This window comes from Mesoplodon mirus (assembly GCF_964341445.2).
Source record: "Mesoplodon mirus genome assembly, chromosome: 7".
In the NCBI taxonomy this organism is placed as follows: domain Eukaryota; kingdom Metazoa; phylum Chordata; class Mammalia; order Artiodactyla; family Ziphiidae; genus Mesoplodon; species Mesoplodon mirus.
In genome coordinates, this window is record NC_138983.1 from 86,782,664 (window position 1) to 86,798,620 (window position 15,957).

Consider the following 15,957-nt stretch of genomic DNA (forward strand, 5'->3'; position numbering starts at 1 on the left):
TCGTGGCTGTCTTGAGGGACCCTTCCCCGCAAGATGATGGCCGGAGGGGGGACTTCATAAAACTTACAGAACAGGCTGATCGATGGGGTCCCTTTATTAGGGAAGGTGTGTTTACCGAAAGTCTTTGTGGGGCTAGAATTTGCTCTGAGACTCGCTTTCCTTACACCCAGGCAGGGAGGTGCTGGAGCAGTTACCCCTCACCTGCCCCAAACTTCTTTACCGGCTACTGTTATTTATCAGAAAGAACCTAAGGGCCATGTATGACCAAACCGGCTTAACTCTAGCTGCCGGATCCTTCGGAGGTCCCAGTGGGGAGAAGCCCCAGGGAGGGTCGGGAGGGCTGGGGCGGTGGGAAGGCGGATATGGGGACGCAGGCACTTTAAGAATTTTCGGGCATGAGCTGTTGGCCAAAAGGCAGGGGAGTTACTTTAATATTTTAACAACCCCCAGCTGTCCTGGTGCACTCCAATAATCACCAGTCTGCAGCAGGGGCAGTATGTGTGCACCTTAACTGTGTCTTTCAGACATTGTAAGTTGTAAATAAAAGTTAAATAACAATCATGGTTAGGTAATAACTTAATTTTTAAATTTTAATATTTAAAATTTAAATATTAAAAGTATTAAAATATTAAAATTTAAATATTAAAATATTAAATATTTTAATATTTACTGAATGTTCGCTATGCACCTGGCGCTGTGCTCAGCACTTACACGCAGGATACGATTTCGTCTTCATAACAACCCAGTGAGATAGGCATTATTATTCCCATCTCCATTTTATACGTGAGAGATATGAGGCACAGAGACGGCAAGTCACCTGCTCAAGGACACACAGCTGGTAAGTGGTAGAGTCAAGGGATGAACCTAAGTTTGTTGGATTCAGAGCCTATGCTTTTAACCACTATGCAGTCAATGTATTGAAGTGGGAAGATGTTTATGACATATTATTGAATTTTAAAAATCAGGTAGGGAATTCCTTGGCAGTCCAGTGATTAGGATTCTGTGCTTCCACTGCAGGGGGCACAGGTTCCATCCCTGGCTGGGGAACAAAGATCCTGCAAGCTGAGCGGCACGGCAAAAAAAAGAAAAAAAAAGGTTACCTATGTTAGGTTCATATGATCCCATTATTGGAATATATATATATATATATATGAATCAAGATGCTATTTTAATAAGTCACTCCACATATTTTCTTTTCTCAGTAATTCTTCCCCACCTCCCATGAGCTCTTGCCATTAAGATTTGGCCTTGGAGCTGACGTTTTATTGCCTTGTGGTAAAGGAAGGATGAGTATTAACTAGAACAGGGTGAGTTTTCCCCCAGGCAAAATGACGTTCTGATTTTTGACAACGTCTGGAGACATTTTTGAGAACCACAGTTAGGGGTGGTGGTGGTGGTGTTGCTACTGGTATCTCTGGTGGGTAGGAGTCAGGGATGCTGCTAAACACTCTACAGTGGACAGGACAGATCCTTCAACAAGGAGTTATGCGACCCACCTGTCACTGTGCCAAGATTGAGAAACCCTGACCTGATCTGCAGTAAATAAATCCTTGGCTTTGGGTTTTCAAATAGAATTTTTCAAGTCTAAAGCAAGGTGACAGTCTAACAGTAAACCAATTTAATTGGAAGAGCCCAGCTTTGCTAAGAGAGGAAAGAGCTTTCTCGGAACCCTTAAAAAGAGGTGTTTTCTGTCAAGAGACAGCATGGAGGACTGGAGCACAGAGTTTTCTCTGAAGCGTGGAGTAGAGAGGCCCAGACACAAAGGAACTCCCCATGACACGGGAAGATGAAAGTCCTTTTCTGAGGATGGGGAGTGTGTCAGGGGAACGAGGGTAAACGTTTGGAAACATGAGACCTGGCTGAGAGGCTGAGGAGATAGAGCCCAGGTAGATGTGAGGGACTCTAAGCCATACGACTCTTCCTTCATTTCTCCAGGGGGGATGCAAGTCCTTTAGAGAAGCCCCAAGTTCAACATGGCACTGGAGAAACCGGTGATTACAGTGGAAAAATTTAAATGGCGGAGTGAAAAAAAGAAAAGAAACAGCCCATGTGACATGTGTCCAAAGGACGCATTAAAAAAACCCCACAAAACCCTGTATATATGTTCATAAAACAGAACATGATCCATACAACAAAATGAATGAATCTCAGAAATACTATGCTGAGTGAAAGAAGCCTTCCACAAAGGAACGTGTACTACATGGTTCTGTGTACTTGAGATTCTAGAACAGGAATATCTAATCCATGGCTGGAAAAGAGTTCAGAAGAGTGGGTGCCTCTGGGGCCTGGGGCTGGGAATTGACTGGGGAGGGACATGAGGGAACTTTCTGGGGTGATGGTAATGTTCTATATCTTGATAGAAGTTTGGGTTACATAGGTGTACACGACCGTCAAAACTCAGTGAGCACACTCAAGATCTACACCTTTCATGGTGTGGTAGCCAGTCTCCCAGATGGCCCCACTGATTCTTGTCTCCTGGTATTCAGACCCTTGCATCATCCTCTCCAATACTGGATGGACTTTATATTAGTTAGCTGGGGCTGCCATAACAAAACACCACAGGAGGTCTTAACAAAAGAAATTCATTTTCTCACAGTTCTGGAGGCTGGAAGTCCAAGATCAAGGTGTGGGCAGGTTTAGGCCTCTCTCCTTGGTTTGCAGACGGCCACCTTCCTGCTGTGTCCTCACATGCCCTTTTCTCTGTGCACGTGCATCCCTGGCGTCTCTCTCTCTCTTCTTACAAGGACACCAGCCCTTGGATTAGGGCCCACCCAATCATCTCATTTGAACTTACTCATCTATTTCAATACACTATCTCCAAATATGGTCACATTCTGCGATATTGGGATTGAGGCCTCAGCATATGCATTTTGGGGGAATGCAATTCAGTCTGTAACAAAGCTTCTCTATGTAACCAAGGATATTGCAGAAATGACACAGTTTGATTCCTGAGGTTAGATCCTAAAAGACATTGCAGCTTCTGCCTCACTCTCTAGGACCACTTGTCTGGAGGAGCTGGCAGCTTGAGGATACTGAAGCAACATATGGAGAGGTCCGCTTAGTGAAGAACTGAGGCCTCTTACCAAAAGCCATGGGAGTGAACCATCCTAGAGGTGGGTCCTCCAGCCCCAGACAAGCCTCCAGAGGACCACAGCCCAGCCACCACCATTACTGCCACCTCATGGACAAGCCTGAGCAAGAATCCCCCAGCTAAGCCATTCCCAACTTCCTGACTCAGAGAAGCTATGAGATAATAAATGTTTACTGTTGTTTTAGGCCATTACATCCTGCAGTCATTTGTTATGCAACAATAAGTAGCAAATACAGGTTTGGGCACCAGGAGTGGTGGAAAATTTAACAAAAACCCTAAAATGTGGAGTGGTTTGGGATGGAACAGTGGCCAGAAGCTGGAGGACTTTGGCCAAGACTCTTTGAGAAAGCCTGAAGAGTCTTAGTAGAAGCCCGATGGCCTTTGAGGAGGCCGTGAGGGAAGGGTTCCAGGAAAGTGAGGAAAATGTTACTGGGGTTAAGGGATCCTTGTCAGGTGGTGGCAGAAGGTTTCCTAACACGTTGCCTGTGGTCATGAGGAAGGTAGAAAATGTTTGTGATGAGGCTGAGTGGTCAAGCTAAAGAGAGTCCCAGACAGAGTCTTGGAAGGTGCTGCCTGGTTACTTCTTGCTACTTATAGTGAAATGTGAGGGGGAGAGACAGTTAAAGGAAGGGCTGTTAAACCAGGGCAATGCTCTGGGCTTGAAAATTCCCTGCCTCTCCAGGTGGCAAATGAAATGTAAGAAACAGGTTCTGGGCAAAGATCAAATCAAGGGCACTCTCAAGAAATCACAGTCTAGAGAAGAAGCTGAGGGTGTGGTTTTAAAATCCTTTGTTAAGAATACAGGTCCAGGGCAGTGTCCAAGACAACCCTTCGATCCAAGAACTGGGCTTCTAAGAAGCTTCTGTCCTTTGTCAGTCTTTGCAGAAGCCCATGGTGGAAGGGCTTGTGACAAAAAAATCTGTGGGCGTGGGTTTTGCCTAATAGGATGAACCCCAATAAGAAGCACTGCCAACTCAGACTGACAGAGACCCACAAAAGTCAAAGAAGCGTCTGGACAACCAAGCTTCTACAGGCAGGAAGCAGGCTATAAAACTATGCAGCCACATCCATGGGACACCTTTCATAGGAAAGGGAGGACGACTCAGAAGGCGGAACTCACGGACCAGGGGCAGAGCCAAGAGCCCTGGAAAGTCATTTCTGGGCAAGAGTTGGACTGAAGCCCAGTCAAGGAACTGCCGATATTTTCCCAGCTAGACTTCAGAACTGCTTTGGGCCAGGGACTCCTGTGTGTTTCCTATTTTTCTTCTTTTGGAACAAGAGGAGTGTATGTAGCAGTGATGCTATGTCTGTCCCACCAATATATGCTGGGTGTGTGAGGGACAGACCCTTTGTTCAGAGGTCTTCAGATTTCTGGAAGTAGTACTTGATGAGCTGAACGTAACGTACTACACCCATGAGCCCCATCTGTACCTGGACTTGATTTAGACGAGATTCTGGAATTTGAGCCGATGCTGTTACTGGGGTGAGATTTTGGGGGGCCTCGGGAGAGAGGAGGAGGAGTGTGAATCATTGAGGACCCGAGGGCAGGCTGTGGTAGCCAGCCTCCAAGATGACTGCTGATAATCCCCGCCTCCTGGTCTTCAGGCCTGTCTGTAGTCTTCTCCCACACTGGAGGGTGACACCCTGTGTAACCAGCAGGATATTGCAGCAATGACAGAGCATGACTTCTGAAGCTTAGTCACAAGAGATGTTGCCATTTCCATCTTGTCCTCCAGGATCACTTGCTCAGGAGGAGCAGCTGCCTTGTCATGAGAACGCTCGAGCCACTCTCTGGGGAGGTCCATGTGGTGAGGAACCGGGGCCCCCTGCTGACAGCCATGTGAGCACGCCGTCTTGGAAGTGGATCCTCCGGCCCAGGTCAAGCCTTCAGATGACTGCAGCCTTACGAGGGACCCTGAGCCACAGCCGTCCTGCTAAGCTGCTGCCAAATTCCTGACCCACAGAAACCATATAGATGATAACACATGTTTGATTTTTGCTTTAGGCTGCTACGTTTGGGGAGAATTCGTTATGCAATCATGATAACTAATACACATTGTGTGTTCATTTTACATGAAGGAGACAAAAATGTTGAATTCTAGTTAATGGTATATGTGCTAAAGCATTTAGGGGGAGGACTACAGATGTGTGCTATTTATTTTGAAATGCATCCAAAAAATAAGATGGATTAATGCAGGACAAGACGGATGGGTAGACAGAAATGTAAAAAAGAGTACAGCAAAGTGTTAGCGGTAGAATTAGGAGGAGAGGTGTCCCTGTAAAATTCTTTTTGCTTTGCTGTAGGTTTGAAAGTTTTCACATTAAAATGCTGGGGGGAAACGGCTGAGTAATTTCTTAACTTGTGTTGTAGGTACATGAGCATTCCTTAGATGATGATGATGATGATGTAAACTGCAGAGATACCTTTCATTTGCTCCTTAGTCTGTATATTTCAGAATAATAACTATTATTTGAATGGCTGAGGGAAGTGAATAGGTGAGTGGTCCTGAGTGAGACCAGGGAAGGGTGTGGAGGCATCGAGAGACCTGGGGACTCAGAGGGGTCTGGGGCTGGGACGCAGAAAACAGAGAATGGGACCTTCACACCAGTGGCCACAGAAGAAACCTGGGAATCATGCCAGGGACTAAGTTGAGCCAGCTACTCTGCCAGTAAGGCTGACAAGGCCAAGAGGATGGTGACAGACAGGAAGTCTCCTCCCCAAATGCCATGAGGCCTTCTCGGGGGGAGGGGGGGAGAAGGAAACCCTGATGGCTGTGTGTCCCCAAAGTGACCAGGCTGTGAGTGATAGTCACTGAGATAACCAGCCTTAAATTTGACTGAAAAGCGTTATTTTAGATTAGATTGAATACATAACCTCTGGAGAAGTAATTTTCTCCATAAGCCTCAGTCTCCTCTTACCTGTAAAATGGTAATAAAATATTTAAAAACCTCCTAAGGCAAGAGGGATTTCAGTTACCAATATGTCTGTACATCTGAGTCGAAGTATATAAATTTAGATTCTGATACAGATTCATATATATTCATATATATGTACAAACACACACACACACACACACACACACACACACTCACCACAGAGGTACTGACGTGTGCAGATGGGCAGAGCACAGTCTTGGAGGAGTTTGTACCAAAAAGTCAACAGGGAGAATTCTGGTGATAAGGGTGACAGCTTATCTTTTACTGTTTTCTAACTTTCTGCTTATCCCAATTTTTTCACATTTGATTATGTTCTACTTCAGAACCAGAGAACATAAGCAAAAGCCAGAGAAAGACAAATATCATACCATATTGCTTATATGTGGAATCTAAAAAAAGGTACAAATGAACTTATCTACAAAACAGAGATAGAGTTACAGATGTAGAAAATAAACTTATGGTTACCGGGAATAAGAGGGGGGAGGGATAAATTGGAAGAGAGGGATTGACATACACAATACTATACATAAAGGAGATAACTAAGAAGGACCTACTGGATAGCACAGGGAACTCTCCTCAACACTCTGTAATGGTCTATATGGGAAAAGAATCTAAAAAAGAGTGGATACATGTATATGTTGAACAGATTCAGTGTGCTGCATACCTGAAACTAACACAACACTGTAAATCAACTGAACCTCAATAAAAATTTTAAAAAAAAGGGGAAAGCAGAAACTGAGACCCATCCTCCTAGCAAAAGCCCCTCCCCTAAGCCGCCAAGGAAGCACCCATGAGTACCTTGCCTGATGATGGGAACGCTGTGGGCGGCTCTGTCCACCTCGAAGGAGAACATCTTCTTGCTGGCACTCATGGGCTGCCTGTGGGAGGCTGGTGGGACCATGGGGGGCTCGGGGGACCCCTGCGACCAGCTCCTCTGCACTGGCGCTGTCCAGATGCCCGGGTAGAAGGGGGTCTGTGGTGGTGAGGGTGACTGGTTCAGTTGCTGGGTGGCCCAAGGTGGCTGTGGCCTTGGCCAAGGTGCTGGGCCCCTCACCCATGGGAAGGAGACCTGCAGGGGCAGACAAGAGGGTCAGGGGAGGTTACGAGCAGCTGGGGTGGTCTTCACCTTTCTGTCCCGGCGACATAATTGCTGCCCTAGATTTCGGCGTATAAGTCACTTCTCCCAGGAAGCCCTCCCAGACTCTCCCCAAATTTGGGATGGTGGTCCCCACCATGGGTCACCTTGCACACTATCGCACCACCATTTATTGGGTGCAGACTTCGTGCCAGGCACCCAGTCAAGAGATTCACATGCATTACCTCATTTAATACCCCTGATGCTTTGTGACGAGCCCGAGGCTGAGCAAGACCTAGTGACTTTCCCAGGATCACAGATTTGGCAGTGAGCGTCTGAGCTGGTACAACGCCACCTCTGAGCTCTGAGAGGCTGACAGCTTTTTTTCTACCTTGCTCAGCACCGTATCCTCAGCTCCTAGAATAAACCCTTGGCACATACACAGTAGGTCCTTAAATACTGGTTGAAAGAATGAATGAACACATCTCCGAGATTCAAGCCCAGCTCTCCAGGACACACACATCCACACTGTGTCTCCCTGGCACTCCCATTCCACTTGTTCCCCGAAGCCGAGAGCTCTGGGGTGGCAGGCACCCCAACTGGCTCGAAACCCAGCTGGCTCATTAGCCTGTGATCCTCAACATCTGCCACATCTGATTCTTGCCAGACGCTCCATAAATATCTATCGAGAGAACCTTTTTTCATCTGACCCGGCGGAAGATGTCTGTATCTACTTTCATTAGAGAGCACATCAAAATCCATCTACACCGGGAGAAGCAAATGCTGAGAGGTGCTGACACCTGGCTTTGTCTTGGTTAATGCTGTTGTGGCCATCCCTCCCCGAGCCTAGTGGTTAAACCGTGACATCGTGAATGCTACCATTTATTGTAATTACTCACCGATTTCTCTCGATAGCCCTGAAGGGGAGGAGCTCTCCTTATTCCTAGCTTACAAATGAGGCTTGGAGAGGTTAAGGACTTCACCAAGCTCAGGTGGTGGTGGAGAGGGTGGTGGGACTGGGGTTCTGGAAAGCCCTTTCCCTCTCTGTCTCTCTCTCCCTTTTCCGCCCCAACCCCACCCCCAGTCGCTTGGCAGAAAAAAACACACTTTTCAAGGAAGAAGCTAAGTTCAAAGGTTTGCCGCCTGTGGCGGTCACGTTTCTCTTTCTGCAGACTGCAGACACGTAATGAGAAACAGGACAGAATGCTTCCGAAATAGGAGCACTGGCAGACAGAACTTCCTATAGCTCCAGCTGGATTGTATTCAAGAGGAAGGTTCTCCACTCACTCAGGTTCCCAAACCAGTCTTTTAGCTACAGTCTTTCCCAGCCAAGTCAAGAATCCGGTGAATTCCCCTGAAGACTTTTTTGGAGTCAGAGAGAACACTGTTCGGGAAAATCAAACTCCAATTGCCTGGCGACACCTGGCCCAGCATTTATGATGACACTGGCCCCGTTGAAACCTGTTTCAGGAACGGACTTGGCAGTGTTCCAGAACTCTGTTACCTTATGTGAAGATTCGAATTTCTCTCCACGGTGGGCACCTCGGTCTCCACCTAAGCTTTCTTCCTTTCTCTCCTTTTAGAAGCTGAGGTGTCCTGCTTCTGCCTTGCACTCACTTCTCCATCCATCCTATCCCTTCCCGTCCTCTCCTCTGGGGCTGTCTTGCCTCAATCATTCCTACAACCTTTCCTCATCGATTTAATAAAGATTTATCGAATGAAAGGGCTGACGGTGGGAAGGGGGAAATTTGAATATGTTTTACCCCCGCCTGATAGAAAACAAATCGAGAGACCACGGGTAGTGTGGAGGAATTCCCTTTTGTGCTGGGATGCTCAGGTAGATGTGCCTCACTGCCCACTAACTGCCAGGGTGCTAAAGGGAGTGCTCATATCTCATGCCTCAAGTGGTTCACTGCCGTAGTGGACAGGCCGCAACCCACCTGGCTCTTCTGGAAATTCCAGGAATCTCCCTCCCAATCTGTCGGCCCATTGCTGTGGGTGGGGCTAAGCAATCAACCAATCACACTCCCTGGACATACTGATTGGTTCAGTGGTGGGGCAAGTGATCCAATCAGAGCCAAGGAGACCCAAGAAGACTTGGCTGGACACCAGGATCTGGAGTGACCTGGTGGGACTTCACAATGCAGCCAGCATGAGGGAGTGGAGCCCAGACATGGAGAGAGGGAAGCTGTTTATTTATTTTTCAAATTGTGGTAAATAACCTGCAACATAAAATTTATCATCTTAGCCATTTTAAAGTATACAGTTCAGTGGTGTTAAGTATAGTCACATTTCTGTGAGATGGATCTCCAGAACTTTTTCGTCTTGCAAAACGTAAACTCTATTAACCATTAGACAACAACTCCCCATTCCCTCCGCCACCCAGCCCGTGGTGACCAACATTCTGTCTCTATGAATTGGACTACTCTAAGTACCAAGTACCTCAAATAAGTGAAATCACATGGTACTTGTCTTTTTGTGACTGGCGTATTTCACTTAGCATAATGTCCTCAAGGTTCATCCATGTTGTAACATGTCAGAATTTCCTTCATTTATAAGGCTAAACAATATTCCATCATACAGTTTAGAGTGTATTTTGTTTATCCATTAAGCGTCACGGGCATTTGGATGGTTTCTACCTCTTGGCTATTGTAACTATGCTGCTGTGAACATGGTGGGGAAAATAAGGAAGCTGGTTTTGAGCCTTGGCTGGGGTGCTACCCTGAAGTGCTCCATCCCTGAGGCCGGCTAGAGCTGGTTTCTGTCGCTTGCAGCACACAGAGCCCGAACGATAGGGCCCCTATGGGGGAAGGATTCAAAGATGTGTAAATGCAGCAGACTCCAAGCTCTTTGGGTTTAAAAATTAAAAAATAAAGTGTTTTTTTTTTTCTCTGAAGCGTGTTGCTTGAGGGTAGCTTTAGTTGGATGGTTAAAGTGGGTTTTCTCTAGTTTGCCGGCTTGCTCTATCACAGGGAAGGTCAAGGTTTTCTCAGAAATTGCTGATGGTAACTACAATGAAACAGGCAGGGAGAAAAGCAAACATAAGAAAAAGACTCACATTTAAAAGCCAGCTCTGGGCTGTACAGGAAGCATGGGGTCAATGTCAGTTATCAACAAGTCTGTTTTTATTATTTTTTTATTTTAGATTTAATTTTATTTATTTTTGGCGGTGTTGGGTTTTCGTTGCTACGTGCAGGCTTTCTTTAGTTGCGGCGAGCAGGGGCTACTCCTCGTTGTGGTGCATGGGCTTCTCCTTGCGGTGGCTTCTCTTGTTTCGGAGTGTGGGCTCTAGGCACATGGGCTGCAGTAGCTGGGGCACATGGGCTCAGTAGTTGTGGCTCGTGGGCTCTAGAGCGCAGGCTCAGTAGTTGTGGTGCACGGGCTGTTACTCTGCAACATGTGGGATCTTCCCGGACCAGGGCTCGAACCTGTGTCCCCTGCATTGGCAGGTGGGTTCTTATCCACTGTGTCACCGGGGAAGTCCCCAAGTCTGTTTTTAGAAACTTTAGTTTAAAAATACACACTAATGCCTTTTCTCTTTCTTTGTGTCTGTTCTCTGACCATATGGTATGTTACCATGGTTGGTTTTTTTGTTTTGTTTTTGAGATAGCATATGTGATACTCCTGATTTCTTTTCCATACTACCTTTAAAATAGCAGGTTGTCAACCACCTGGTTAACCACGACCACATCCACAGGTGAATTTATATTAGCTTTAAAAAACATGGGTCAATGATTTACTCAAGAAATCACTATATATTTTTTTTCAAATTATCTATTTGTTCTTTGTGTTATTTCCCCAATATCTGCTTCTAACCCTGTAAAGAGTGTAAGTTGAACGGGAGACCCTAAAAAAAATTCGAAGTAGTTTGCACATCGAGTGCCTACAGTACACATGAACTCTGCCAGGAAGCCCTGGAGCCTGCAGAGAAGGTGGAAACTTAGACCTTGCCCTTGGAGAGCTTGTTATGTGCTCTGCCATTTGTAAGTAATTGTGGACAATACAACGGCTATGAGCCACTGTGTAGAGAAGCCTCAGATGTGCCACAGACTGTGCTGGGCACTTAATGCATGTGGTCTCATCTGATCTCCAGAATAACCTTGCAGGAGGCATTTTACCCCTCATTGTGTGGATTAAGAAACTGAAGCTCAGAGAGGTTAAATGACTTGCCCAAGGTCTCACAGCCCGGAAGTGGTGACACTATTGGACTCCAATACCTGTGCTCTTAGGACTTCTAGGTTACTCGAAGTCATGATTTATTACCTGCTTTCCATACTCACAAACGGATCTTAGATGATTGGTTAGTGAATGATAGGATATTTTCCGAGTTAAAAAAAGGAAATGAACATTAGATGGTGTGAAAAACCACAAGACATCACATGGGCTACTTAGAAATGGGATTTTCTAGGAACACTGACAACTGTCTTATGGAAGTGTTATTCATCTGGTACATGCCACGCCCTGGAAGCAGCTCAGAGGACCCCAGCCTCCATCCGGGAAGACCTGTGGTATGTTTACTGCTGTACCAGAGGAGTCCTGGGGTCAGCTGGTACCCGCCCACGAGAACCGATTGTTAAATGTCCAGGAATTTTGCCAACTGGTTGATAAACACAGCCATTAGTAAGAATTAACTTACATAAATTTACACTTAAATTATATCAGAAACAAAGGTGATACAAACTTAAAACTCACCCCTTCCTAATTATTTTACTCTATTTTATTATTACCTATGCTCTTGAGGTTATTTCACTCTACTATATGTGTCTGTTGGAAATGCTACACAGTGATGTGTTACCACACCTCTCTTTCCATCTCTGTATTCAGGGATGTGTCATTGGGAGCTTGAAGTTGACCGTGGAGGGCGTATTACACCATAGAAATCAGGAAATGCTATAAATCAGGGCTTGATTTTTAAAAATTTTATAAATAGGTTTAATAATGGTGGTTCATGTACAGTTTGATTTTGTTTCTTTGTTTGTTTTGTTGATTGCCTAGACTTAAGATGATAATGGAGAAAATGTTAACAGTGCAGATTATACAAAAGCATGTTGTGTCTTAGCCATTATGTTATGAATAGAAAAAAAAAATTGAGGAAACGTTCTTCGAGTATTTGAAAATTATTATCTGATGCAGCAACAAAGTCACTCATGTCACTGATGAACATGTGAAGTTCTAACGTCTTTCTTTTTTCACTTGTATTATTCATAAATCCAAAATATCCAAAAATACCCACGAGTGCTCAGGTTGGGAACTCTCTCATTCGTCAACTGCAATGAGAAATTGGCTATGGATACAAGAGTTCACCTAAAGTCAATGAAAGCATTCTGTGAGACTCAGCTGGCTATATAGAATTTACAAGAAAGAGTACTGCATTTCTTGTTACATGGAAAGACTGTGCTACACATTCTTTATATCAGTAAACCTTATGCTATGCATCCATGTACTTTACTTTTTCCAGAGAGCTGGTCATTAAATATTTACCAGCCAATCGTTGGCTGTGCTGGCACCCAGCAGAGTGCCTACTACTCATGGTAGGTGTTCGCTGACTGAGCTGAACAGTTGGCAAATATAGTGCAAATAAAAAGCACTTTGATTCTGGGGCTGGGATGGGGAAAATACATGATAAGCCTGGCACACCTTGTAACAGCAGAGAGTAAGGAAGTGCCCAAAATGAAAAGGTGGGGAGATGCTCAAGGACACAGCAACCAACCTGAAAGAGCTCCCAGTGGCCAAGGCTGGAAGAATTTGAGCAAAGTAATAGTTAATGAGTATTGGATTATAACTTAAAGTGTAAAATCAGTATACATGGATCCATACTGACATAGATACATTAGTGAGTAAATACATAAAGGAGGGAGAAGAGACCGGCTTCCTTACAGAAGAATTTAACATACATAGATGTGGAGCTTAATTCCCATGGTCTGGAAGGGCCTGGGGGGTAGGGGTGATGGTGGCGAGCAGGCACACTGACCACAGCATGGAGGAGCCATGGACCTGGAAAGGCAGAATGGAGACTAGAAAACATGGCCAGTAGAACTCAGAAGCCAGGAGAGGGGGCTACATGGTGCCAGGACAAATGGCCTTTATCTCAACAAGTCCCGGGATGTCACCGTAACTCAGAGACGGGTAATAATTCTATGTCCCCAAGAAAAGGGTAAATCATGTACGGGGTTTCAGTGTGAGAAATCAGGGTTATACATTTAGAACACAGAACCGCCAAGTTATACATTATTTTTAGGTTTTGGAACTTAAAAGAATTAAGTCTCTTTGAGCTGTTCAGAAAAGCCATTCGTTTGGGGTTTTCCCAGCTGTGTTAAAGGAGATCTGGCCCATCTAATTTTCCCATTTTCTTGTAAATCTTCAATCTTATGGTTTTTCCTTTCCTTTCAAGTTCTAATCAGCTTCCTGGTCAGTCCATTAAATGGGAAATAGAAGCTAATGAGAAAACAGCCGGATTTTTGCAAATAGCTTTTGCTACCCCTAGACTTGGCCTGCTTCAATTCGGTCTTGCCAGATAGAGAGACGGAATGAATGAATGAATGAATGAATGATCATCAACTAAGTTCAGAGAAGGAGCAACGTAGTTCTGATTTGGTAACAAAGGGTGTGGTCTGCCAGAGGAAGCAGGACGCGGCCAGGTTCCTGGCCGGGTCCGCGTTCTGTCTCAGCAGGATGCTAAGGGTTCAGCCCGCGCTCCCGTCTCCACCTCCCCCGATGTCATCTGCATCGCCTGTAGACATCTGGTGACAACACAGCCTCAGGGGTCCTTTTGTGTGAGTTTTTGCTGCGGAGGCCGAGCCTGAGGCTGCCTGCTGCCCCGTGCCCTCCACTTCACTGGTCTCGGGAAATCGCCTTTAATATAAAACACCCAGCCTCAGGAGTTCTCATCACATCAGTAAGTCCCCACAGGACCTGTAAGAGCACAGGGTAGAGGAAATCCTATAAGGTCAGGTAGGAGATGACAAAGCTTGACAAGAAACAGGTTTTGTTCTGAAGGGCACCATGCTCTCTGGTCATTCACTCCGTTGCGGGCTCCTCAAACCCCGGTACAGTAAAGCCACATCCTCCTCAAGAACGGGCCCTATTCAGAGGTCCCAGGGACATGGAAATGCCATCCTTCTTGGGGATGGACAACTAAGGCCCTGACTCTGAGCTTCTCATCACACCAGTTCACCACAGGAGAGAAATGAGCAACTCTGCTTCCTTGGAGACTGGCCTGGGACTTTTCCAATGGAAAAGTGGATTATTCGTCATTTTCCTCCCCCCACATCCCTAGTAGCAAATCCCGTTCGGAAGGCTCCACTTAGGCAATAGGAATGCTTCCTAATGTCATGGACATCTTCTTTGTTTTTGCCTCCCCCGCATCCATTTCTTCCATCTTTTGGATGGGCACCTTAATTTTTTTGCAGGGAAGACACCCTTTCCCTGACAATCCTGAGTCCATAGAACTCTGACCCTTCCACCCCAGGGGTGAGACCATAACCCAGGCCTGGCCAATCAGAGCATTCCTGGCCCCTGGCCTCAGTGATTGGTTCAGGGGAAGCCACGTGATCCAAGCCACTGCCAATGAAGATGCTGGCTCTTTCCCTGGAACTGCTACTTTGTAGGATGCTGGGGCTGCTGGTGGCTACTTTCCTACAGGTGAGGCAAGAGTCTGTCTGAGATTGGGAAGCTAACAGGGAAGAAAGAGTCAGATTCCTGACCATGATTTGGGCGCCTGGATCCAGCTGGGCCTAAGCTGCAGCTTTTGGCCTTTTCAGTTCCATGAGCTTTTTTTTTTTTGCCTAGGCTAGTTTTAGTTGGTTTTCTGACACTTGCAAACAATCAAATTTCCTGGACAGTATGCTTACTGAGACTTTAGCATAAGCATCACTATGTACTCAGAGTGAAAGTTGTTTTAAAGGTTATGACATGCTCAAATAAAACCCACCAGACTGTCATCATGCACCAAATTTACCTTTCAACTTATAAAAGTAAAGCAGCATCTCCAGAGAAGAATGATTTAAGACCAAGGAACCAATCATAAGACAAGTAGTAAAACGCTGCTTAGAGAAACTTTGATAGATAAATAGTTCTCTAGCTACAGCAGGCTTCAGACTACAAACCCCAAATTTCTGCTTCAAAAGTGACTCAGGGAAGACATTCCATAGTTTCATTTATTTCGTTTTTTGGCCTCGCCGTGCACTTGTGGGATCTTAGTTACCTGACCGGGAATTGAACCCAGGCCCTCAGCAGTGAGAGCACGGAGAGCACTGAGTCCTAACCACTGGACCACCAGGGAATTCCCAACAGTCCACAGTTTTAAAAGAAAACTTTCCAGTTGAAGAAACAGGCAAAATTTGTAATATGCATCTGTTGTATATATAATATGTTAATGTCTAGTATATTTATCAGATCCATGTCAATGTAATTATATTATTACTATATTTGCAAATGCATATATATGTGTATGTATATTTAGAACCACATATTTCCAGCTCTTTTTTAAAGAGGTATTGAAAAGACTGTTCAAAGTTTAGTTTTCCAGCTTGTCTGTTTCTTCTTATTCCTCAGTAAACTTAAGCAATTAACCAGCACATTTCCTGGCACACAGTAAGGCTCAATCTGAGTGAGTTCTTTCTCCCCAGCTCCCCCCTCTATTTTAAGTTCTTCTTTTAGAAACCAAGTCAAATGAAAGAGGCAGGACTGCATAATGTTACAAGCAGAGGCTGGCAAACGTTTTCTGTAGAGCCAGACAGTAAGCATTTCCAGCCCTGTGGGCCATAGGATCTGCCCAGCTTACTCTGCCGTTGTAGCCGACAACACAGGCAATACTGAAATGAATGGGTTGGCTGTGTTCCCAGGAAACTTTACA

At 45.4% G+C, this 15,957-nt stretch overlaps 1 protein-coding gene across 1 annotated transcript in view; it reads right to left on the bottom strand.

Annotated features, from left to right (window-relative positions):
- The window catches only part of LOC309808850 (forkhead-associated domain-containing protein 1-like), a gene marked incomplete at both ends in the record, with an annotated part of 409,265 nt that overhangs the window by 366,957 nt on the left and 26,351 nt on the right, over positions 1 to 15,957 (bottom strand). The window contains one exon of the mRNA XM_082629422.1: positions 6,876 to 7,097. Coding sequence (XP_082485548.1) covers positions 6,876 to 7,097 — 222 coding nt within the window. The remainder of the gene's footprint in view (positions 1 to 6,875; positions 7,098 to 15,957) is intronic.